The sequence below is a fragment of the Mustela nivalis genome (assembly GCF_964662115.1).
Source record: "Mustela nivalis genome assembly, chromosome: 6".
Taxonomy (NCBI): Eukaryota; Metazoa; Chordata; class Mammalia; order Carnivora; family Mustelidae; genus Mustela; species Mustela nivalis.
In genome coordinates this window covers 41,788,785-41,814,162 of record NC_139025.1, presented here as the reverse complement: position 1 = coordinate 41,814,162, position 25,378 = coordinate 41,788,785, and the positions used below count along the sequence as shown (strand labels likewise).

Here is a 25,378-nt window from a genome sequence, read left to right as displayed (position 1 = left end):
ATACAGAAAGCATTTGATGGAATGAGCACTGGGTGTTATATGCAACCAATGAATCACTAAGTTCTACCCCTGAAAGTAATCATACACTATAGGTTAACTAAACTGAAATCAAATGAAATTTAAAAACAACAATGACAGATGCAAAACAAACCAGAGTTGTACGCACAGATTTCCCATTCATAAAAACTGAAGAGAAAGTCATCTCTATTTTGGCCAGTCTTTCAATTAGTCACACCCAAGAGCGACAATGGTGTCATGAACAGCTCTGAATTCAAAGGGCAAGGACATGAAATAAAGGTTCAACAAAGAAAATTGTGCCAAAAACTATAAGATCCCTGATCCAAAGAACTAAAAAGGAAGAACTCACTCAAATAACACTACCGAGTTTTATTTAAAGGTTATAGGGTTTTCTGAATTTCGTAACTCTGTTAAACCCCAAATTTTATTTTTGCTTATTTGAACCCAAATAAGCATGTGGATCAATGTCAAACACACTCACACACCCAATTATTCCATATTCAAACAACAGAGAAAAAGAAAAAAAAAAATGAGCCTCTAAAAAGAAGCAATTGCTCTTGGTTTATCGAATATAACAGATACCAAGTAATAGGGATCAAAGACTTAAAAGTTCTATCTGTCCTGAGAATCCCTGACAAAACACTGCAGTCCACGTGAGGAAGGTTTACAGAGCTCAGCCTCAAAATTTCTTCTAGTTATGTCACCTGGAATGGAAAGTCCATCCTCGTAACGAACGCTTCTTTATCCCCTAGGCACACGACACTGGTCATTTCATGATACCAAGTAATAGCAGTGACACTAACAGCAATCGAGGGGGCAGTCACGACAGTTTCTGAGTAACAGCCTCCAGTGACAGAAACCGCCACCCCCCCAAGCATGTGACACACGTTGCATAAACTTCCCCTCCCTCTTGCCAAAGCAGCATCAGCTCAGGGTGTCCCACGGAATTCAGGATGCATGCTCCAGCACCAACGAAGATTCCTTGCCATGGACCTAACGGGTTTTTCATGGTATCCTCTCTAAGATCAAGTCATTGGCTGGTGTGTCCACTGTCAAGAATTCTGATACCTAACAACTGTGAAAACCTGACAGGTGTCAGCCAAAAAAACGAACAAAGGTGTTTGGAGAGTAGACAGCTCAGCATGCAACGGGGAAGCGGACATGGCTCTATGTCTCATTGCTGGGCTTGAGGGGAACTCAAACTGGACCATGAAAACTGTACAGCCTGAAACAGAGATGTCAGGTTAAGTGCCACGTAGCAAAGGGATGCTTGCTGATGCTGGGCTTGAGGGGAACTCAAACTGGACCATGAAAACTGTACAGCCTGAAACAGAGATGTCAGGTTAAGTGCCACATAGCAAAGGGATGCTTGCTGATACTGAGTACTGTGTCCACAGCTTCCCCAGAGAATGTCCTGTAGCAGGTGGAAGGGACACAAAAAGATCAGTCTAGACAGTATCCTCTCTAAGCCAGTTTCACCTGTCTGGCCGCTCTCTGACACAGTCCCTCAATGGCTGTTTTATGATCCATAACAATACTTGGAACTCACATGGGGCTTTTCTTCTGAGGAACTCAAAACAGTTTGCAGGCATTATCCTCCAAGCTTACGCTGTCAGCGAAACGGAAACCAAGTCTGATAAATTTTGCTTTGCCTACAGCCTACATAGCTCCTAACAGAAGGCCTAGAGTGCTTAAATATCATAGCAGAACCTCAGACAGGTTTATTAAAACCAGAATTTTTGGCTCTCTAGGTCAAATCTGTTATATTTGTTGCAAAATTTCTGCCTAAGGTTACCAAAACCAAGAGTTCGAATTTTGTTTGAGACCAGAGCTGAGGGTTAACTCCCAATGAAATCAGATAGGACGTATGGGAGAAAATTTATCCTAAGGTCATGGCCTGAGTCACCTAACTCTGCTACAAAATCCAGTTGCCATTAATTTAATAAGCAGCTCCCACCCAAGGTCCTCCGTTTCTCTCGTTCCATTTTTATCACAGTTTAGATATTTTTAGATTTCAGAAGCTAAAGCCGTAGCTAGCACTCCCGGAGTATTACTAACGAAGAGAAACTTGGCTGAGAATACATTGTCCCAGTAACAGAGGTAGGAAGACTTCCGATGGTAATACTCGTACCCAGGATAACCTATCTTTGATTTTTGTTTTTTTAAGATCTTATTTACTTATTTGACAGAGAGAGAGAGCAGCAGAGGGAAAGGGAGAAGCAGGCTCCCCACTGAGCACAGGCCTGATGTGGGACTCCATCCCAGGACTCCAGGATCTTGACCTGAGCCAAAGGCAGACTCTTAACCTACTGAGCCACCCAGGCACAGGGCGCCTGGGTGGCTCAGTGGGTTAAAGCCTCTGCCTTTGGCTCAGGTCATGATCCCAGCCAGGGTCCTGGAATCAAGCCCCGCATTGGGTTCTCTGCTCAGCAGAGAGCCTGCTTTCTCCTCTCTCTCTCTCTGCCTATTTGTGATCTCTGTCTGTCAAATAAATAAATAAAATCTTTTAAAAAAAAAGTGTCAACCTTCTCTTTTTTTTTTTTTTAAGATTATTTATTTATTTATTTGACAGAGAGAAATCACAAGTAGATGGAGAGGCAGGCAGAGAGAGAAAGAGAGAGAGGGAAGCAGGCTCCCTGCTGAGCGGAGAGCCCGACGCGGGACTCGATCCCAGGACTCTGAGATCATGACCTGAGCCGAAATCAGCAGCTTAACCCACTGAGCCACCCAGGCATCCCAACCTTCTCTTTTTAATAGCCCTTTTCTTTCCTTTACAAAGTTTAAAATTAAATCTAAGGTAAACAAATTAGGGCACATGAAAAAAGAGAAAGAATACCATTGGGGGGGAAACAAACAGGGTGGCTTGGCTGGGCAGATGCTGAGAACGTATTAGTCTCTCTCCCACTTCCTCCTCAAAGGAAGTAGTTCCGACACATCCCAGTGGCAGATTTCTAAAAGAAGAATCATTTGGGGGCACTTGGATGGCTCCGTTGGTTGGGTGTCAGACTCTTGGTTTCAGCTCAGGTCATGATCTCCCGGTTGTGGAAGGAGCCCCACGATGGGCTCTGCGCTCAAGGGGGAGTCTGTTTCAAATACTCTCTCCTTCTCCTGGCCTTCTCCCCACCACTTGAACTCTCTCTCTCAAATAAGCAAACAAATAAAATCTTTTAAAAGATAAAAAATAAATAAAATAAAGAGGAAACATTTGTTGGCATGTGTTTTCCTGGCAACCTCCATACAAATATCATCAAAAGCCACTGTAGCCAAATGGTTTCCACACTTAAAGAGAGACTGAAGCATTGGGGATGGCACTGCTTTTATTTTCCAGACTTTTTTTTAACTTGGGCATACAAAACTGAAAAGCCAGAAGAAAAAATTAAGCTTGTTTTGAGGATATGAAACAATTCTCCAGCAGATGGCTCTCTGGTATCATAAGGGGTGGAGGAACCCCAGAAGCTTCTGAAATAATGTCCACAGAATTCAACAGCTCACAATGTTAAGCTAACTCAAAATTTGTAGAATTCTCTTATATTTCTAAAATCTTAACTCTTCCAGCCAATGAAATGCATTCACATTTTATCATGTAATGCTGGATATATAATGGTATTTATATGTAATAATTCTGTTATTAGGCTTAATAATGAATTGAATCCTGCAGAATTTAAGAACTGGAATATTCCAGCTCTGCGTTCCCAAAATGGATTTAAAGAATCATATAAGTTTACTGCACTCCCTGTTACCTGCAGATGTTGGTATACGTTCCAACGAAAGGAATGAAATAATGTTCAATCCCACAATGGGATGCAAGAAATCTAAGCAAATCCCCACTAAATTTCTATATTCAGAATGTAACAGGCAACCACATCTTCATTCACATAAGAAATATTCAACTTCAGGACCAAAATAAGCACCGGATTTAAAGGGTTAACAAGCAGGACAAGTCAAGTAGCTAGAACATCAATTAAACAAGATAATGGACCTAAAACCATATACTCCATCATTCATCATTTCCCCAATACTTGGTAACTACGGTTAATGCAGATACAAGACAGAAAGATCTGACCCTGCCCACTTGGAGACCTCACTTAAGAGCAGAAACTGATGGTCTATTGCTGGAAAGACAGACTCTTTTTGGGTGTGCTTACTAATAAAAATGAAATGGGATAGGTAGACTCAGGGATCATATGCCAACACTTGGAACGTCAGTATTCCCCATGAAAATCAAGACTTTCAGCTTATCCTGAAAAACTTCCAAAGATCTGGCACCCCTGGGCTCACAATACTCCTGGCAATAATATGAACAAGATCTGTCCGGATCAGAGGGAGCGCGTGCTCTCTACTGTACCACTCTCACCACTCCCTACTGTCTTAGACACTTACATTGTCCACCTGGCCCCTGACCCAAGGCTAGATGGAGAAGATGTGACTACTTCATTATAACAATTCATACGTAGTAGTAAATGGTATATGACACCTAATTTTAATTGATAAATGATGTAAAACATTCATATTTCTTATGCATTTACTCCAGGTCATGCAAGCATTTACTCCATGAAAGATCTCATTTTATTCTTAACAATAGGAGAAAGGAACATCAATAACCCTGCTTTGCCCAGAGAGGAAAACGGAAGCTGAAATACATTAAACAGTTTGGTCAAGATCACAGTGCCGGTTCATGGCAGAGCTAAGACCTGAACAGAGGTATGTCCATGTAAGTCCAGAACCAGAGCTATTTTCCATGAGTCTATATACTGTTCCACAGTAGAGGCCGAATGGTCTGAGATGCTTCATAATGAAGGATGGTTTTGAGCTGAACTGTTTCTCTATCTCCTTCTTGTCCTCTTTTTACTCTAACTTCATAGTCTTCTGTTTCTAGAGTAGCATGGCACTATTAACCTGATTACAAAATCCAACAGAGAGCCTATTTTCAAACAGGTAGGTTTCTTGTATAGTGAGAACAGTGTTCTACTGCCTAGACACGAATCATGCCATGATTCTAACAGAGATGGGATGTTTCTCTTATGGGTGGGATGGGGTCAATCATGATGGTTGTCTGGCTGTCAGTTGCCTAGGGATTAAAAGTGTACTCTTCAACCTGCAAAGCAGGGCTGACAATAGGTATGTGGGATTGGGGGTTCCCTACTTGGTGGTGGGCCCTAAAGGAAATTTATGTCTTAGTCTTGTCTCTTCCATGTGGGGGCAGAGATGAGAAAGACAAAAAAGCAGTTACACTCTGTATAGGAAACAAGGCAAGAGCTGAGTAGCCAGAAAGCCAAACAAGGTGCTTGAAAACTGTTCTAACACTTTGGGTAAAGAATATAAAAAATCTCAGAGAGTGGAATGAATGGGTCAGAGTTTGGGACCCCTGAGAGCTTATTAGCTAAGGTGGATCAGAGAAATCTGTATGTTATGACTCTAGTTCACTTTGTGTTTCTTTTATTTTCTTGGCTCATTTGCTTTGTGTTCCCTTAGGTTGGAGTCAAGTATTTTTTAGAATTTCTGCTCTTTTTAACTGGAACAAGAAAGAGGGATTTCACTTATGCTCCAACTCGAGGTTTAATAGGATATAGGATCCCTCAGAGAACACATGAAGCAGATAGCCTGAGAAAACTGAGGGAGTGTTGGGCCCTCTGCCCACCAAGGGAATGTCCTTATAATAAAACTTTAGAGATTCTTTACACAATTTTAATAGAAGACATTTCCATAGAAGATCTTGTCTGGAGAACAATGTAGAAGGAAAGGAGGTAGTACAGCTGAAGATTAAAGGACCTGGTGAATTCAGGCAGAATCAATGTAAATCTTTCAAGACAAATGCAATGTTTCCAAGGGTGAACATTCTTAAAATCTTCTAAGGCCAGTCACATTGATGCATTATGTTTTTCTTCTGATCTTTCCCTTTGGGGTTATGTATGCATTTAAGTCATAAGAGGTAGTCTGATGCCAAAACAACGTCATGGTTACGAATACAGCCTGATAAAGTACAGTTGATAACATCCTTATGTTATTTTATACATTGTTAAGGTTTGTGATTGTTTGTACTCCAAAGCAAAAAAAATTATTGCGTTTGCACCAGTAAAAGGATAGGTATGTCTAGCTTCATACTGAAAAAGCATGCCTTTTTAAAGCACCTTAATTTTCTGCAAACATCTAAAATGCCGTTGAAATATTCACAGCCTGTTACGTGGTTATAAGCCACACATTTGCTTCCACAACTGCACAAAACCACCTGACTTGGAAAGCCCTGTCTGGACAATTTCTCACAAGGATCCACAACAGCAGAACAGGAGCCCCGATGAATCCCTTGGAACCAATCCCTTTGCCTGGGGATTGGTTCTTCCTCGAGAGAGACACACTGCTGTTTCCTGTAAACCAAGTATCTGTTAGCCTGAGACAAAGCCCCTTGTTGCCTCCTGTACATTGAAAAGCAGTTACTTCCATTATTAAAAACTATTCTTGAGGCACCTGGGTGGCTCAGTCAGTTAAGCGTTGGACTCTTGATTTCCGGTCAGGTCATGATCTCAGGGTTGTCAGGCTCAGTAGGGGGTCTGCTTCTCTCCCTCTCCTTCTGCCTCTCCCCCACCCATCTCATGCACATGCTCTCTCTCTCTCTCTCTCAAATAAATAAATCTTTTTTAAAAAATTATAAAACATTCTATGGGGTGCCTGGGTGGCTCAGTGGGTTAAAGCTCAGATCGTGATCCCAGGGTCCTGGGATCAGGCCCCACATAGGGCTCTCTGCTCGGCGGGGAGCCTGCTTCCTCCTCTCTCTCTGCCTGCCTCTCTGCCTACTTGTGATCTTTGTCTGTCAAATAAAGAAATAAAAAATATTTTTAAAAAAATTATAAAACATTCTATTCTTAAGAAATAATTCATCTAACCAATAAGCTAAATTAAGAAACTATGCTTGATTACATGTATGTAAACTGATTGCTAGTGTGGTGCTTGTAGTATCTATTTCCCACCCTTTGGAATGTTTTCCATAGTTTTAGGTTTGTCATCACTTATTTTTTTATAAATATCAATAGAATTATGAGTATATATATGTACACAAATCTATACACCTACACACACACACACACACACACCTGACAGCATAAGTATTAATTCCTTATTTCCCTAAGCTGGGGCTAAGCTCTCATTCCTAATTCTCAGAGTCTTTTTTTGTAATTTAGTGTGACACTTTCCCACCTTCTCCGTTGTATTTCTGTTATTTATGTATCTGTCTTAACTCTTCTGCTAACATTTATTCAAAATCCACTCCCATTTCTTTTTTATTATCTGAATCACCAAATACATGTCAAATGTGCACATAAATGAATGGGAAAAAACCTCTGAATATACATAAGGCTAAATCCTTCTGTCATGCCGAGCCATCATGTAAAATTTCATGTGTGTCTAACATTGAGCTTTACTAAGCAGTACTAACGTTCTACTTTTTGTGCTGGGCAACAAAGGCTTCAAAAAAAAAAAAGGAAAAAGTTGGCTCTAGAATTATTTTTGCTTAACTGTAATTATACCAATAAATGAATTCTTTATGATAAGAAAGCATACTAGAGGGGCACCTGGGTGGCTCAGGGGGTTGACCCTCTGCCTTCGGTTCAGGTCATGATCTCAGGGTCCTGGGATCGAGCCCCACATCGGGCTCTCTGCTCAGCGGGGAGCCTGCATTCCCCTCTCTCTCTCTACCTGCCTCTCTGCCTACTTGTGATCTTTGTTTGTCAAATAAATAAATAAAATATTTTTAAAAAAAGAAGAAGAAAAAAGCTGGGGTGCCTGGGTGGTAGCTCAGTGGGTTAAGCCTCTGCCTTCAGCTCAGGTCGTGATCCTGGGGTCCTGGGATCAAGCCCCACACTGGGCTCTCTGCTCGGTGGGGAGCCGGCTTCCCCCTGTCTCTCTGACTGCCTCTCTGCCTACTTGTGTGTTCTCTCTGTCAAATAAATAAATAAAATCTTTAAAAAAAAAATTTTTTTTTTAAAGAAAAAAGCATCCTAGAATTTGTAAGCACAGCTTTAGGGTAATACATCATAATATTGATTTCAAATATTTCTGAAATACCACTGGTTATGTTAGCATTAGTAGCAAACATGGGATGACTATTCTGAGTGCTAAGTAATTTACTAACATATTGGTACTTAAGAACACAGATCTATCATAAATGCCAGAGAAAGGAGGAGGACTTCAGGACAAGACAACAAAATGACTTACTATAAGAGGCAATTGATAATTGAAATCACCACCAATTCTCTGTCATGTAATATATGTGAAGATGATGCAAAGATAAAAACAAGTTAAAAAAAAAAAAAAAAGATCATCCTTCCCTAACATACTTGGCAATGGTATTAGATGTTTCCCATGTTCTCTTTAGCATCTTCCGATCTGTATACCATTTAAGTGGCTCTGTTACTGAGGCAAAATGAAATTCAAAGCATTTCCAAGAACAAAGGCCAAAACCTGTAACCTTTCTTAACACAATTAGAGTGAACATCCTTAACCTCATACTGAAGTTTCTACAAGAAACGGTGGACGACAGTTCAAATTTATTCCTTATTTTATCTTTCCTATTATATTCCACTGAGAAGTACCACATAAACTGGGGTTCACAGATATGCTCTCAAGATGAGATTTTGAATACTCTGTCTCAACCATCCATCCTAGCTGCCTTCTGAGTTGAAAAGTTACATGAGAAGTGAGAGAATAATAGGAAAATACTCTCTGAAAAGGACTGCATACCAGGCCAACCAAAAACACTGATTTTGTGAGTAAAGTATAAGTAAAGAGCAAACACTTCTCTCATAAACTCTACCCATGTTTTTACGTCTCCTCAGTGGAGCTATTAAAGAAAACCATCTCTGAGACTTTTCCACAACGCCACTTAAAGAATGCATTTCCCAATTCATTTCTGATTGACCAATAAAAAAATAAAGCATCTTGACTTCAATAGCAACACTACAAGGCCACCACACTGCCGGAAGTCTCACTCAATCATCCAAAGGAAGGCCTACTTTCCTAACATGACTTTCTTCTGAAATTCCTATGTTATCAGCAGAGAGAACTAGGACAGAGGGAACTGAGAATTCCAAATAAGAAAGGAGAGAGAACACTGCTATTTCTTCAGCAGAAGAAAGGAAAAGGTACTGGAAATACATAATGGAAGTGTTCTCAGAGGATTGTAGAAAACATCTCTGAAATTAAACACACACACACACTCACAGACACACACACTCACTCACAGAGGCAGGAAAATGGGTGTCACCAAAATAGGTTAAACAACAAATGACACGACAATGACAGCTTTCTGCCCTATGTGTGATGCCAGGGGCTGGGAAATGATGTCAAAAATGCAGTTTTTGAAAACCTAAATATAAGGACAACCAAAATGATCTTCAAAAAACAAGGGGAAAAAATTATGAGGAAAGAAAAAACCAAAGTTAAAGGGATACATTTGGTCTTATTTTTTTTTAAACCAACATGCTAGGGGCACCTGGGTGGCTCAGTGAGCTAAGCCTCTGCCTTCGGCTCAGGTTGTGAACCCAGGGTCCCTGCGTCGGGCTCTCTGCTCAGCGGGGAGCCTGCTTCCCTCCCTCTCTGCCTGCTTCTCTGCCTACTTGTGATCTTTGTCAAATAAATAAATAAAATCTTAAAAAAAAAAAAAAAACAAGATGCTAAAGAAAGGTTGAACATGACTTTCCTGTCGGATACTAAGAATTAAACATCTCTTTATATGTTAAAAAAGGTAATGTGTTTTATGTCTACATATAACATATACTGTAAGTTTAGGGGGGAAAGAAAAATTAATTCTCCAGCAAGTCAATTACTGTGATTTGTTCAATAAAGCCTGTAATAAATGGGCCTTTGGAAACATGAAGAAATGGGAACTGTCTGGGATAATGGCACTGGATTAGACAGCCCCAATACTCAGCCTATTATGCCTACAGAAAGACATTAAATAGGCTCAGTCAGATTAATCATTCACTTTCTCCAGCCTAGGGACAGTGGTATTGCTTCATCTCTTACAGGAGAGCAATAAGCTAACCCAGAGCAATCTTGAGAGAATCCAAGCAAATTCACCATGTTCCCAAGTCTGTCTGGTCAGTACCATGATAAGCACGAAATAGTTTCCCATCTCCCACTAGCTGGAAGGCCCAGTTATTGCCTTCCAAACATTAAGGGAGCAAGGTTGGGGGTGTGAGAAAGGATCAACAAAACTGAATCACAAGAAATCTTTGTTTTTGTACTCCTGCTTCCTGCATGTACTTAGAAGCCTAGTACTTGGTACAAATAATCCCAAAATTGATTTGTTCTGAACATTTCATTGTTAAAGCAATAACCCTCCACCCTATGGAATTATTGTTACAATTTTACAGCACAGATAAATGCCCATCTTCTCAGGGAATACAAGAAAGGCTATTGGATTTCTAAAATACAAAGCAGGGGGAACTCCTGGGTGGCTCAGTCAGTTGAGCAACTGACTCTTGGTTTTGATACAGGTCATGATCTCATGGGTTGTAGGATGGAACCCGTTAGTGGCTCCATGCTCAGCAGGGAGTCTGCTTAAAGAGTCCCTCTGCCCCTCCCCTGACCTATGCCTGTACATGTGAGAATGTGCATGCACTCTCTCAAATAAATGGATCTTTAAATTAAAAAATGATAATAATAATAATAATAATGAAAGCAGAAATATTTAAGTAAGAAATATTGAAAGACCAGTCCATTTGCTATTAGGGTTAAAACCTACTCAAGACAGTTAACCCAGATAAAAAAAAATTCCAAGCAAATTTTCATTTTCATTGTTAAGTTCCCATTTTGGAGCAGGGAAAGGCATTAATATTTGCAAAAAAAAAAAAAAAAGGATCTCAACCTATAAAAAGATCATGTCCAAAAATTCATTTATACTAGTTATAGACATGCAACTAATTTGCCATTATCCTATTCTAATAAAAAATGAGAACACCTTTGTCATGTTTATATGTCAAAGATGATGAATACGGCCCTAGTGGAGTTATGCCTGAGATAAGTAAAATGCTTTTTTTTATCACCCTGAAAACATTTATTCTCTTAAAAAAAAAAAAGGACAGAGAAGTAAAGTGTATCAGGCAAGGTGACAGAGAAACCATTATCCCTTCAAAAGTCACTGCATTTTTGCTGACAAGGGAAAAGACGGACCAAAATAGGCATGAGGCAGAATGCACGTATCAAGGCAGGCTTTCTTCAGCAACAGAGAAATGTAAAACACAATGATACTCCTGCTCTCCCAGTACACGTCTCTCCAGTGGGTGTTGCAGAGACAGAGCTCATGTCTGCCTTCAGAGCCTGCTGGCAAACTTCTCAGAAGCAGACCCTTGTTATGCACTGAATCACATCCCCACCAAAAAATATATAACCTGTTGTACTTGTGAACGTGGCCTTCAAAAATGGAGTATTGGCAGATCAAGTGAAGAAGAAGTTATTGGGATGGGTCCTAATCCAATGGCTGGTGTTCTTGTAAGAAATCGGGGCAGAGGGGTACCTGGGTGGCTCAGTGGGTTAAGCCTCTGCCTTTGGCTCAGGTCATGATCCCAGGGTCCTGGGATCGAGCCCCACATCGGGCTCTCTGCTCAGCAGGGAGCCTGTTTCCTCCTCTCTCTCTGCCTGCCTCTCCGCCTACTTGTGATCTCTATCAAATAAATAAATAAAATCTTTAAAAAAAAAAAAAGAAAGAAAGAAAGAAATCGGGGCAGAGAGACATACTGAGGGACCCCAGTCCCATGAACATGGAGGCAGGGGTTGCTATTATGTTGCCACAAGCAAAGGAACTCATGAGGCCACTAAAAAGCTGGAGGAAGCAAGGGATGATTCCCCCCTGTTGAGGCACTGGAAGGAGCAAGGCCCTGCCCATACCTTGATTTCAGACTTCCAGGCTCTAAAATCACGTGAGAATAAATGTCTGTTGTTTTAAGCCATCCAGTTTGTGGTATTTTGTATGGTAGCCCTAGAAAACTAAGATGCTTGGTGATTATGTTGTGGAGATGTAAAGGTGACAAAGACAACAGGATGCCAATTAGATACAAATTTGAGGTTCATTTGAGCCATTAATTATCCCTTAAAGGATAAACATTCAGAAATTTCCACAAAGGTTCTTGGCTTCTCGGTTGTCTGCTGTCTAATAAGGGCAGGTTTTGCCCATATCCCATTGAGAAAAAGGCTCCATTCTCTGGAGAAGTGCTTCTGTCCTCTAGTGGGAAAGAAGATACAAAAATAATATACAAGGAGTTTAATAATATAATTAAATAAACACACATCTTAAGCTGGAGAGCTGTATGTCATGTGTCAACTCATCACAGAGATTAAAACTTGGAAAGGTAGGTAACTTGACATGGCACAACTCACAGTCTGGGTAAGAATAAATTATCTGCCTCTGGGTATAAGCCTACAATAAAATTAAAACCCTTCCTCCAAAGCCTACATTCCTAGGCAAGGTAGAAAAACATGTACTGAAACTAGAGGTCCCCCACACATTCAGGAGTCTAGTAGGCTTATTTGTTTAAATAAGTATAGTTCAGGGGGGCCTGGGTGGCTCAGTGGGTTAAAGCCTCTGCCTTTGGCTCAGGTCATGATCCCAGGGTCCTGGGATCGAGCTCCCCATCGGGCTCTCTGCTCAGCGGGGGAGCCTGCTTCTCCCTCCCTACTTGTGATCTCTCTCTCTCTGTCAAATAAATAAATAAAATCTTTTTAAAAATAAATTAATAAATAAATAAATAAGTGTAGTTCAAAGGAGTAGAGACACCAGCATAAAATTAATTGTGACATTAATAATGTACACTAATTAAACATAAATGGTACTTCCCAGGATCCAGGGGAAAAGGTGTGCTCATTCAAAATCTTATCTTCCGCCCAACACTGTAGCAGAAAGAATATTTTTAAACCAAAAATGTCTCAAAAACTTTGATGAGGCTTGTAATTTCAATCAAAAACTGACAAAATACATTCTCAGAAAGAAGCTGGAGTCAAATTGTGTAGAAGAGAAGCACTAAAACTCCAGGACATCTTCAGCAAGTCAAGAAAATTCTCACATATTTCAATGCAACTGCCATCATCTACTAAATTTAGAAAATTATTGCAGTTTCACAAGTATGGATTACTCACAAATATATTTTTTTCTCTGATTTAATGAGCCCTGCCGGGTAAAGCTGTCATCTCTAACTCAGGTTAATTTGGGGGAACCTGCTTTTTCCAGATGGCGTCAAGGAGAGCCGACAGCTAATATGAGATTAATCTCAAAGTCATACCGTTTTTATCTCAACATGGAGTGTAAGAGCTGTTAGCCTCAGAGCTCGCTTTGATCCATTTCTTAAACCAGCATTCAACTATGGAGTTCTCCAGAATACTCCTAAAATGTCATGTTTCTCTGCCAGGGAACTGCCAGCATGACCCTGAGATAGAGTCTGCGGCAAAAGTGGCTAAGCCCTTTTTCCTGTTCGACAGGAGACAAAATATCATATAACAGCACATCATATGTCTTTACTGCAGCAAGTAATGGCTAATGCTGTGCCCAAAAGCTTACCTGTCCTCTAGATTCATTTTAGAAACTCAGCATCACAAATCTCTGGACCTTCTGTACCACCTGCCTAAATGCTGATTAATTAAATGACCTTTCGTCATATTTTCAGTCTGCGTGTTTGTGGATGTGCAGCTGGGCTCCAGGCCTCTTTTTCATGCTTGCAGCCAATGCCTCAGAAAGTATAATTTGGTATGCATTTCTCAGTCTTAACAGGTGAAGAGATTGACCCTCTCCAAACAGTACAACTTCCTAACCCAGAAATGTTCATGAAGAAAAAAACAAAAACAAAATTCCAGGACTAACAACCAGAGCAGTGCTGTGAAAATACAATCCACATCAAAGTTTCCACCTAAGAAAGTCTGGTGGGGAAACGCGAATGTTTCCATTTAAACCAGTATCCTCGATGGAGCCTGCAGATCTTAGTCATCTTGAGTACTCTTTAAAAATGTCGATGCAGGGGCGCCTGCATGGCTCAGTTGGTTAAGGAGCTGCCTTCGGCTCGGGCCATGGTTCCAGGGTCCTGGGATCGAGCCCCACATCGGGCTTCCTGCTCAGCAGAGAGCCTACTTCTCTCTCTCCCTCTGCCTGCTGCTCTGCTTACTTGTGCTCTCTATCTCTCTGTCAAATAAATAAAATCTTAAAAAAAAAAAAAAAATGTGGATGCAGGGGGCTTAGTGGGTTAAAGCCTCTGCCTTCGGCTCAGGTCATGATCTCAGAGTCCTGGGATCGAGCGCCCGCATCGGGCTCTCTGCTCAGAGGGGAGCCTGCTTCCCTTCCTCTCTCTCTCTGCCTGCCTCTCTGCCTACTTGTGATCTCTGTCAAATAAAATCTTTAAGAAAAAAAAAAATGTGGATGCAGGGCACCTGGGTGGCTCAGTCAGTTAAAGTTAAATCTTCAGCTCAGGTCATGATCCCAGGGTTCTGGGATCGAGTTCCATTTTGGGCTCTCTGCTCAGTGGGGAGTCTGCTTCTCCCTCTCCCTCTGCCTGCTGCTCTCCCTGCTTGTGCTCTCTACCTCTCTATCAAATAAATAAATAAAGTCTTTAAAAATAAAAATAAAAATGTAGATGTCAGACTGTATCCTACATCAATGGAATCAGAATCCCTGGGAGGAATAAGGCATTAGGATTTTTTTTAAAAGCTCCCCAAAGTGATCCTGATGTTCACCTGTAGTTAACAGCTACTGCTCTAGACCGGAGGTCAGAAAGCTTTCTCAGTAAAGGGCCACATCATAAATGATTTGGGCTTTGTGCACAGTCTCTGTCAAAACTATTCAACTCTGTTGATCTGGCACAAAAGTAGCCACAGACAAGATATAAATGTGCACGTGCAGCTGGGTCCCAAGACAGCTTGATTTAGGAACACTGAAATTTGAATTTTATTTAACTTTTACATGTCACAAAATATTACTCTTCTTCTAATTTTTTTCCCCAATCATTTGAAAAGGTAAAGATCATTCTTAACTTGCAGGTCATATAGATGGCAGGCCAGATCTGGCCTGGCCACGGTTTATTGACCCCGGATCCACACTGCAGATGGAATACATTGCTCCTTAATCTTTTCTCAAAAACAACATTTACTCAGTGACTCCATCAATCAGTCCAAGAAAAGACCCCCTTCAAAGCATGGGTACCTTCAGATTCAAGTTGGTCCAGGCCATAGGAGGCAGCTGTATTAACATGGCTAATGGATGGGACAACGGTTCTGCTCTCCGAAGACGACTCAGAATCAGGAAGTGCTGGGAAAAGGCTGGGGGCTTCCTCTATTATTCCAGGGGGAGTCACCGGAGAGCCCCAAACTGGTGTGAACAATTCCTCGTTTGGCCCCGTGATGGTGTCTATTAGGTCTGTCAAACACAAAAGATAGCATCTTACCCAAAGATGATCATTAGGAGAAATGTATACATGCTTTTCTGCTTTTCAAGCAAGAAATGATCAGTGAAACCAGTATCTTATATACATTAAGTCTGGCATTTAGACCAACTCCCCCCTTCCCATAGTGCATCAATCCCGCAATATAAGGCACTTTATCATCTGGGAAATTGTACTGTCTCAAATCAGAAATTTCTTTTCAAATTTTCATTTCCCATTTACTCTATTGACAATATTAGGAATTTTGTACAATTTCATCTGATTTACTGCCAAAGACAGTAACAAAAAACTATTAAAATATATACCAAAGACAACTTTAAAAAATCAAGTGAAAGGGTAAGGGTATCTGTCTAGAATATGCTCAATTCCAATGCAGCCAAATTTAGCCCTAAGTTTTCCCAAATATTTAAAAAAAAAAAACTAGAATAGTATTATTTTGCAGGTCTGGTAGATCATCAGAATCTCTGAGGTAATTTTTTAGAAGTTCAGCTCCATGCTTTCCACATATCCCAACTTCCTCAATCAGAATTCCCTTTGTGATGAAGCCGGAAAAAATGTTTCTTAAAGCTTCTAGGATATGGATGCACAGAGTCTCACATACATTGCTATTAGGAACATACACTGGTGCAACCACTTTGGAAAATGGTGAGACATTGCCCGCTAGAGGCAAACATTCAGACCTAAACCTGGAGCTCTAGGATTATAACCAAGAGAATCTCCTGCACGTGTCCAATGGAGGATATATAAGAGGGTATACATGGCAGCAAGCAATGTTCACAAAAGCCAAACCTGGAAATGACCTTAATGCCAATTGCTAGGAAAGACTGGGTGAAGATGAGATGAATACACTGTGATCTATTTTCATAGTGTAATATTATAAATAGTCAAAACAGAAGATTCATAGCAAGTAAATCATAGCCATAGACTATTAGTAAAACAAGCAAGTCCCAAAAAGGTTATCTGCAGCATAATACTGTTTTTATAAAATTAAAAACTACTAAAATATTTAAATGCATAATTTGAGGAATGAATACAGACATGATAAAACTAAGAAAAAAAGGGGAAAAAAAAAAAAACTAAGATAAAAGGAAACCAAGGAAATGAGGAACACAAGATTCAGGATGACAGTTAACATCAGAGGAGGAAGAAGGTGATGGGGTTACATCTATGTTACTAACTAGGCCCCAAAGTGTCTTTTGGAGCGGCAGGGCTAGAAGAACTCAGTTAGGGGCACTTAGGTGGCTCAGTCATTAAGCGTCTGCCTTTAGCCCTGGTCACGATCCCAGGGTTCTGGGATGGAGCCCCGCATCAGGCTCCATGCTCAGCGGGAAGTCTGACTCTCCCTCTCCCACTCCCCCTGCTTCTATTCCCTCTCTCACTGTGTCTCTCTCTGTCAAATAAATAAATAAGATCTTTTTTAAAAAATAAATAAATAAATAATTCGGTTAATAAATAAAAGTAGACTTAGAACCAATAAAGAGATAGAGACATGAGGCCAAAAACAATATTTAAATAATAATAATTTTTGTAATTTTCAGGTGTTTCTGATGATCACCAAGATTTAAAAATTTTGCTGTCCTTAAGAGTATTTGAGGGCCTCCTATATGGAAAGCACTTTGTAGCCATTATTTTGAATCCTTAAAATAACCTGTAAGACAGGTAAGCATTATTTAGAGATGCACAAACCAAGCCTGGAGACATGAGACTTGCTTGAGGCCACAATATTAGTAGGGGCCAAAGCTGAGATTTGAACCGAGGTCCTCACTGTTTTCACTTCACCCCCTGGCTCCTAGCAGCCAGTGCTGACAAACAAGGAGAGCTTCTCAAGAGGTCTGGCCTTCCCAGGCCCCAGTGATGAGCCACCTGATTTTACCTGGGAACTAACTCCTCATCCTGTCAGGCTTTGCCACATCCCTCCAATCAAGAGAGAGTTCACGCACCTTTCCAGTTCCTTCTCCAGATGAATGTGTGTGTACCCTGGGGACAGATCCAGGTGCCACACTCATTCTATTCCTTATTAACTCAGAAAAGATCCACCCCCAAACTGAGTCCAAGTCCCCCCTCCTTACAAACCTTCCAGAGCAGAAGTAACTTCGGAAGACAACGGCACGGCTGTAGTTGAAACTGTAGAGGGCAGAGGCTCCCATCTCCTCGACAGCTGAGTAACAGCAGGGAGACCAGATGTGGCAGAGGGGGACTCTTTTCCTTCCTCAGTCTTACCATTTTCTCCAGTAACCTCGAGGGTAGAAACCTGCTGCTCTTGTGTCACCAATGATAAAGTGGCTTTTGCTTCTTGAACAGCTGTTATCATCTCTTGAGTGATGATGTCTTAAAAGGGGGGGATACAACATTTTAAAATAGACAAATTCCCCAACCCTTAAAATGTCACTCTATAATTAATAAACTGAAAAACTGGGTATGGGAAGGCCAACAGATCGCTCAGACACAAAATGCCAGCAAATAAATATTTTCAGTGTTGCTGCTTTCAGGAGCGATGAATCAATCTAAGACTGAGATAAAGAAGTTAATGTGTAAAACAAAATCCAAAACAAAATAGAAAGATCAACAGTTGATCTCCCTCTTATAAATATCAACATAACCAGTTTGTTAAGAAACAAATTATACAGTTCTAAGTTATATTCAAAAATCCTCAGCATTTATATATACATATTAATTTTCACATTTGCATTTCTAAAGGGGAAAGTCTGCATTTTTAATAAAATAATAATTATTACAGTAATTAATGTTTACTGAGTTTCTATTATATGTTAGATATACATATATTTCTATTATATGCTGTATACACACACTGCTAAGTATATGGTGGGCATCATCTTCTTTTCTCTTCCAATGTATATTAAGGACAGGTAGGTACTAATATCATTCCATGGAACCCATATATCTGAGCAGTCAGGGGCGCCTGGGTGGCTCAGTGGGTTAAAGCCTCTGCCTTCGGCTCGGGTCATGATCCCAGGGTCCTGAGATCGAGCCCCGCATCGGGCTCTCTGCTCAGCGGGGAGCCTGCTTCCCCCCTTCTCTCTCTCTCTGCCTACTTGTGATCTCTATCTGTCAAATAAATAAATAAAATCTTTAAAAAAAAAAAAAAAGAATGCAGGTTTCAGGGGTGCCTGGGTGGCTCAGTGGGTTAGGCCTCTGCCTTCAGCTCAGGTCATGATCCAAGGGCCCTGGGATCGAGCCCCACACTGGGCTTTCTGCTCAGCTTCCCCTCCTCTCTCTCAGCCTGCCTCTCTGCCTACTTGTGATCTCTCTCTGTCAAATGAATAAATAAAATCTTAAAAAAAAAAAAAAAAGAATCCAGGCTTCATGGGTCCCTGGGTGGTTCAGTCCGTTGAGCATCAGACCCTTGGTTTCAGCTCAGGTCATGACCTTAGGGTCCTGAGATAGAGCCGCTCCATGTTCCCTGGGCTCTGGGATTAGCATTCAGCATGGAGTCTGCCTGAAACTCTCTCCCTCTTCCTCAGCCCTTCTGCCCCAGCTCCAGCTCTTACATGTGTGATCTCTCTCTCTCATTATCTCTCTCGCTCTCTCTCTCTTAAATAAGTAAATAAAATAGATAATGCATGTAAAGCACTTAGCACAAACACCAGTACTTGTACAAGTATTCAGTAAATATCAACTTTGAATGGTGACCGCTATGAGAGAAAAAAAAGAATAAGAACTAGAAATAGTGATGGAAATTTTAAAATTATCATTCAAAATTTCTCCACATTTCGTACTCTCTCTACTTCCTGTAGAGAAAAAAAATAATATGATAATTTTTATAGATGACTTTTAAAACCTGATCTTCACCCAAACCCGGGGAATAATAAGCTCAGTCCGAGAACTGATGATAACCTAAGGTTACTCATCTGTTCATAGTAACCAAAACCACAAAGAAATCATTGCATATCCTGCAGAGGGTAATGTCTTAAGTAGTCCCTGGGCCCTTAAATGATTAGCATTTGAGTTGTCTACTTTTGGAAAAGATGTATAATCACCAGAAAACAGGTAAAAAGATTTTTGGCTATTCTCTAACTACTGTTGTCAGTAATCTCGGTTTTTCACGTTCTTATAGTTGAAGAACAACAACCAAAAAAAAAAAAAATTAAAATGAAAAGAATTATTTAACTATTTCTCTCTACAAAGAACATCTAGAAACTTTTTGATTAATTTGAATAATGCAGGCAGTCAAATAGAGTAATTTCAGTCTGAATGGTTCTCTATCTCCATTTACACATCCACTGACTTGGTATTTAGGAAGCATCTACTAGGTGTCAGATATCGTGCTATGTGCTGGGAATAAAAAAAAAGTTGCCTATTAAGAGATTATAGTTGAGGGGCACCTGGCTGGCTCAGTCAGAAGAACATGTGACTCTTGATCTCAGGGTTCGTGAGTTGGAGCCACGCATTGGGTGTAGACTTAGTAAAAAAAAAAAATAAACAAACTTAAAAAACTTTAAAAAGAGAGAGACTGTAGTTAAGGAAGGCAATCATGACTAAGTAATGAGTATATTCAATAATCAAAATAATAATCAATGACCAAATTCATTTTACTTTTTAGGCCGTATTATATAAACTAATGCAATTCTAATACATAAGAATCAAAGATTCAATTATGTAATGAATAATCTGGAGTTATATGACTTAATGCTCCAGGAATATCTTAAAATGTTATGGAAAATCAAAGTAATTCTTGTTCAGTCATATCCAGTATCTTCATGGTCATGGAGACCCAACTCTCTTAATGGAATTTTAAAAACCAACATACAGGGGTGCCTGGGTGGCTCAGTGGGTTAAGCTTCTGCCTTTAGCTCAGGTCATGATCCCAGGTCCTGAGATCGAGCCCCACATCAGGTTCCCTGCTCAGCAAGAAGCCTGCTTCTCCCTCCCCTCTGTCACTCCCCCTGCTTGTGCTCGCTCTCTCTCTCACTCTCTCTGTCAAATAAATAAAATCTTTTAAAAAATAATAATCACTTTAGGGCACCTGGGTGGCTCAGTGGGTTAAGCCGCTGCCTTCGGCTCAGGTCATGATCTCAGGGTCCTGGGATTGAGTCCCGCATCGGGCTCTCTGCTCAGCAGGGAGCCTGCTTCCCTCTCTCTCTCTCTGCCTGCCTCTCTGTCTACTGTGATCTCTCTCTGTCAAATAAATAAATAAAATCTTTAAAAAATAATCATCATCATCATCATCATCATCACTTTAAAAAACATAAAACAAGAGCTAAAGCTAATACAATGTCATGTGTTAATTACATCTCAATTTTTAAAAAATAATAATGAAATCAGATAGAAACATTCCAAATTAAACAAAGCTTGTTTTTCTTTCTTTCTTTTACCTTTCTGTGTACTTCCCAGTGGTTGATGTGCCTCAGATTCATATTCTGAGATGGAAACAGTGGTCTCTAAGAAAACCACTGCATCATTTTCCCTAGTGGATTCCATGAAGTCTGCAGTATCTTGGAAGAGGCTGACAACAGAGACTTTCCCATCTTCCGCAGGACTTGTGGGAGTAAAAGAACTTTGATCAGCAAAGGCAGAGGATCGCACCTCCCCGTGTGCCATTAGCAGGGCTGTCCCCATGGGTTCTTCCCCTTCCAGCAGCCCAAGAGCCACCTCTGCAGCCTCTGTCACAGGTTCGCCCTCTTCCAGAACTTCCATAGGGTCATTATCAGTTTCTTGGGCTGTCTGAGACATTTCCATTCCCACCTGAGTCTCTATACTGTCTCCAACCTTTGGAGTCTTTATCTGGCTTACACTCTCTAATTTGGTGTCATCCCATTCATCGCTTCCGACAGAGGCAGCTGGAACAGCTGTGCTGACACTCCCTGGGACTCCTGGGGCTCCCAGCAGCCTGTCAGTTTCTGGCTCAACACTCAGGGTGTACTCAGAGGTTGTGAGCCAGTGCTTGGTGGCAGCGGTCTGGGTATGATCTGCTGTCATCGGCGAAGGCTTCTCCCTCTCAGGCATGGGGCTTCCAGTCTCCGTGCCCACTATGGGATCAACACTGGGGGAAAAAACTGCCCTGTGTTCTGTATCTGCTTCAGATTTCTCAATCCTGGGATTGGCAGTTAGCATTTCTTTAGTATTCACATCAGATGAAGGTGAATGTCCCAGACCAACTCTTTCCTGACTTTCAGTTGCAAACAACTGGTCATCCACATAGTTCAGAAAACCCTGTGTTTCTTCTGTGGTCCCTTCTATGATGGGCTGAATGACGGTACTACCGAAGCGTTCTTCTTTCTGATCGATATTCAGAGGAGCAGTTACAGGGATAGGATTGGTCAGCATGGCCTTGAAAAGTCGGCTTTTGGGAGACACCCTCTCTGGCTGGCTGGAAACAAACACTTCCTCCTCACCAGGGACAACTGTCTCAGCACTAGTGTACGAGACAGGGCTGTTAGGCTGCATGAGCCCACCACCTACTGGATGGACTTCTTTGTCAGTAGGCAATACTTTCTTTAAGGACGTTGCTGATGGTTCTGCTAACACCATCACTGGATCTTCAGAGACCACCAACTGGGGAGGGCACTTGGAAGTCAGAGGGTCATTTTCTAGGTCATCTGTGTTCATCCTCTCAGGCTGCCCTGTTTCTGCAGGAACATGTGCTATCTCCCTTCTTTCCACTTTGGGGAAGGCCACACATTGTGTGGCAAAGTTGAGAAGCACAAGGCTCCAGAAGGCCAGACAAATGTGCACTACAATTGGTCTTCTCATCGTGGAGGAGAAACGTGCACATACATCAACAAAGTTGACAATTCCAGTAATTGAGTCCTGCGGAAAAATAAAGCATAGCAAGCTGTCACATAAATGCATTTTGTAAATAAGCCCCTTCAGATTAAACTGTAAGTAAAATAATCTTGATTTCATGCTCAGGGATAGTACAGAAGAGACAGCTGTTCTACTTCTTTGGTACCTTTGAGACATGGATAACCCAGTTCATTTTTCCCTGCTGAATTTTGCAGCTGATTTAACTTGAAGCTCTCTAGAAGAGGTACACATAGTTCAAGGACTAAGCTCATTGTTTCTTAAACACCTATTTGAAAAAATTACCCTTGAAGTCACATTTGCAATATTCTCCCTAAATTCTGCCATTAATCATGTAGTCAAATGACTGCAGAAATAGCAATCTATCTGAGACATAGAAAGTAAATCTCACATTTATTTATATTACATTCAGATAAAGTTTCAAGTATGGCTTAAAACTTATGAAACATCATCATAAAACACTGAATGCTGGTTATATTCAAAAAGTTTTTCTAAGTATATAAATTATTTTCGATTAAAATTTATCTTTAGGGGCACCTGGCTGGCTCAGTCAGTAGAACACGTGACCCTTGATCTTGGGGTTCTGAGTTTGAGCCCCATATTGGTTGTGGAGCCCACTTTTTAAAAAAATAAACAAAAAATAAAATTAAAAAAATAAACTATTTTTTAAATTTCTCTTTAAAACACTTATTTTTTTCTCTGTAACAACTATAAAAATTATAGGCAAACCTGTGATGTTTCAAAATTTAAAGAGCAGAAAGAGTAAAAGAGTTACTGCACATAAATGTGTTTTTAGGGGGAAAAAACTAAGAGAACCAAAATGCATTTTAAATTAGCTATCTTTACTGAATACATATAATTATAAGATTGAGATTTATTGCATTTTCTGTTTTTAAAAACTACTCACTCTCGTTAAAACTAAAACTATATCAAAACTACTAATTTGGCACCTGGGTGGCTCAGTGGGTTAAAGCCTCTGCCTCTGCCTTCGGCTCAGGTCATGATCCCAGGGTCCTAGGATCAAGCCCCGCATTGGCCTCTCTGCTCAGTGGGGGGCCTGATTCCTCCTCTCTCTGTGTCTGCTTCTCTGCCTACTTGTGACCTCTGTCTGTCAAATAAATAAAATCTTTAAAAAAAAACTACTAATTTTTCCCCAAAATGTATGAGTTTTAGTTCTTTTTTAATCTACTTTGCTGTTTGGGCACTTCCTTTTCCCATCATCAGAAATTTCTCAGATGCTATAGATGTTCTAGAAAGTTAAACATAGGAATGAAAATTCTAAAAACTGAAGCTTTATGAAAGTTATTATTTTTTCCTTCTTTCATGTCTGATCATTAAACTACTTGGGTTAAGCATGTAAAGTGCACACATCAAATATAAAAATTTATGTTTTCATAGGGCCTTCTCCCCTGAAGAAGTTCAAAGCTTCCCCATTTTTGTTTCCAGGTCTTTTTGTAACCAAAACGATCTCAAGTCCTTAGGGCATGATCTAGATAGCTGAAGAGGAAAAAAAGGCTGAATTTTTCTACACAAGGAAAGAGGAATCCCCCGGATTTGGAGCTGAAGCCTCCTGCCAAGCTACCAGCACATCATGAAGGAGTCATCTTGGAAGGCATCCTCCAGCCCCAGTCAAACCTTCAGATGACTGTAGCTTCCTTCAGCTGACACCATGATTGCAACTTCCTGAACTTCCTGAGAGACCTTGAGCCAGAACCACCTGGTAAGGTGGCTATTCCCAAATTCCTAATGCACAGAAATGAGATGAAATAAGCATTTGTGGCCACTAAGTTAGGGATAATTTGTTATGCAGAAATCTTGAATCCACAGTACGTTGTGAGAATATAGGAATAAGATGACGTGCAGAAAAGGAACAGTACATAAATTTATTAGCAGAAGAAAACTGAAGCCAGACGTGACTAGAAGAAAGCCACCACACCCCTGGCAAGAATCCTCATAGATAGTGAGAGGGATGGTAAGCTTCCCCACATGGGGGAGGAGAATCTGTAACAATTTTATTTAAATATTAAATTACATACCAGCAGCTAGCATTGTCTTAAAAAGAGAGAATATGGAAAAGATATTTAAAAAACAGGAAACAGCCTGTGCTATGTGTGTGTCCACATTCTGAACAATAGTTATCGCCATACTTTAAATGATCCCTAAAGAATCCCACTTCATAGTCAGGTAACAGATCTGGTAAGAGTATTTGGCTTGCTGCCTCTAATTGCACTCCTCAAAACAAAACAAAGACAGGCTGTAAATGTTCACAGTTGATGAAACTGTATCTTTGTACAGATAAATTGAGCTATGAAAGCATATATAGTCGAACATATGTAAAAGCTATACAACCCTCTGATCGATTCTTTCCTGAACAAATATTTTTCCCATTCAGTGAAATCTTACTAAACATCCCAGACAATATAGGGTGTGGCCTAAAACCTTGGTCTACATGATCCATGCTTCTGGATAAAAACCTGTAGGAAAGGAAAGGAAAAAAAAAAAAAAAAGGAGGCCATCGTGAATAACAATAGAATTTAGAGGGACATGAACTGGAATCAGAAAAACAATTCCTGAATCCGAGCTTTATTGTTGTTAAAATTTGCTATGGGATACTGTGCAGATAGCCTCAGTCTTTCCTTTGACAAAATGAGGAATTAAACAAAAAATAGGGTAAATCCTTTTTATCTCCATTATTCCATTTTCATATTTTATCTATAAGGTCATAAAATTAAAATACAAATGTATTCATATTCCAACAATCATGCCGTCAAGTAGGCAAGGCACCCAAATGATTGAATGGATGTTTCACATCTAATTTATATGTTCTGGAGCCATGTGGGCTGAGAGGAGAATCTTATAAACAAATCGGGGTTAGGGGGGCAGGGGGTAGGCAAACCATACAGATTTAATATAACCTCAATTGCCTTTCCCAAACAGAATTTTCCTTCAAGGTTTTATTTTCAGCTAGATCTTGAGCTTTAGAATTTTTGTGTGAAGGGAATTCTGCCATTGCTCTGAAAGACTTTCCTTCTGTAATTAAGTGTCAGCCACCTGCTTTCTAAATCCAACTACAGAAAAAATGGGGGTGAACTGCAAGCCTGTTCTATGTCTGCGTATTGCGGCCATATGTTCCCTCTCCCCACTATTCAAAGCAAGGCCTAAACTTTAAAAGAAACAGAAAAGACAGCCTA

General features: G+C 40.4%; 2 protein-coding genes across 4 annotated transcripts in view; both read right to left on the bottom strand.

The window, feature by feature from the left end:
- TIMM9 (translocase of inner mitochondrial membrane 9) overlaps positions 1 to 25,378 on the bottom strand; it is a 906,959-nt gene that overhangs the window by 643,547 nt on the left and 238,034 nt on the right. The gene's annotated exons all lie outside the window — the stretch shown is intronic.
- The window catches only part of ARMH4 (armadillo like helical domain containing 4), a 117,944-nt gene that overhangs the window by 86,284 nt on the left and 6,282 nt on the right, over positions 1 to 25,378 (bottom strand). The window contains exons 2-4 of the mRNA XM_082735061.1: positions 20,759 to 22,193; positions 17,499 to 17,753; positions 15,188 to 15,400 (exon numbers count right to left, since the gene is read on the bottom strand). Coding sequence (XP_082591187.1) covers positions 15,188 to 15,400; positions 17,499 to 17,753; positions 20,759 to 22,193 — 1,903 coding nt within the window. The remainder of the gene's footprint in view (positions 1 to 15,187; positions 15,401 to 17,498; positions 17,754 to 20,758; positions 22,194 to 25,378) is intronic.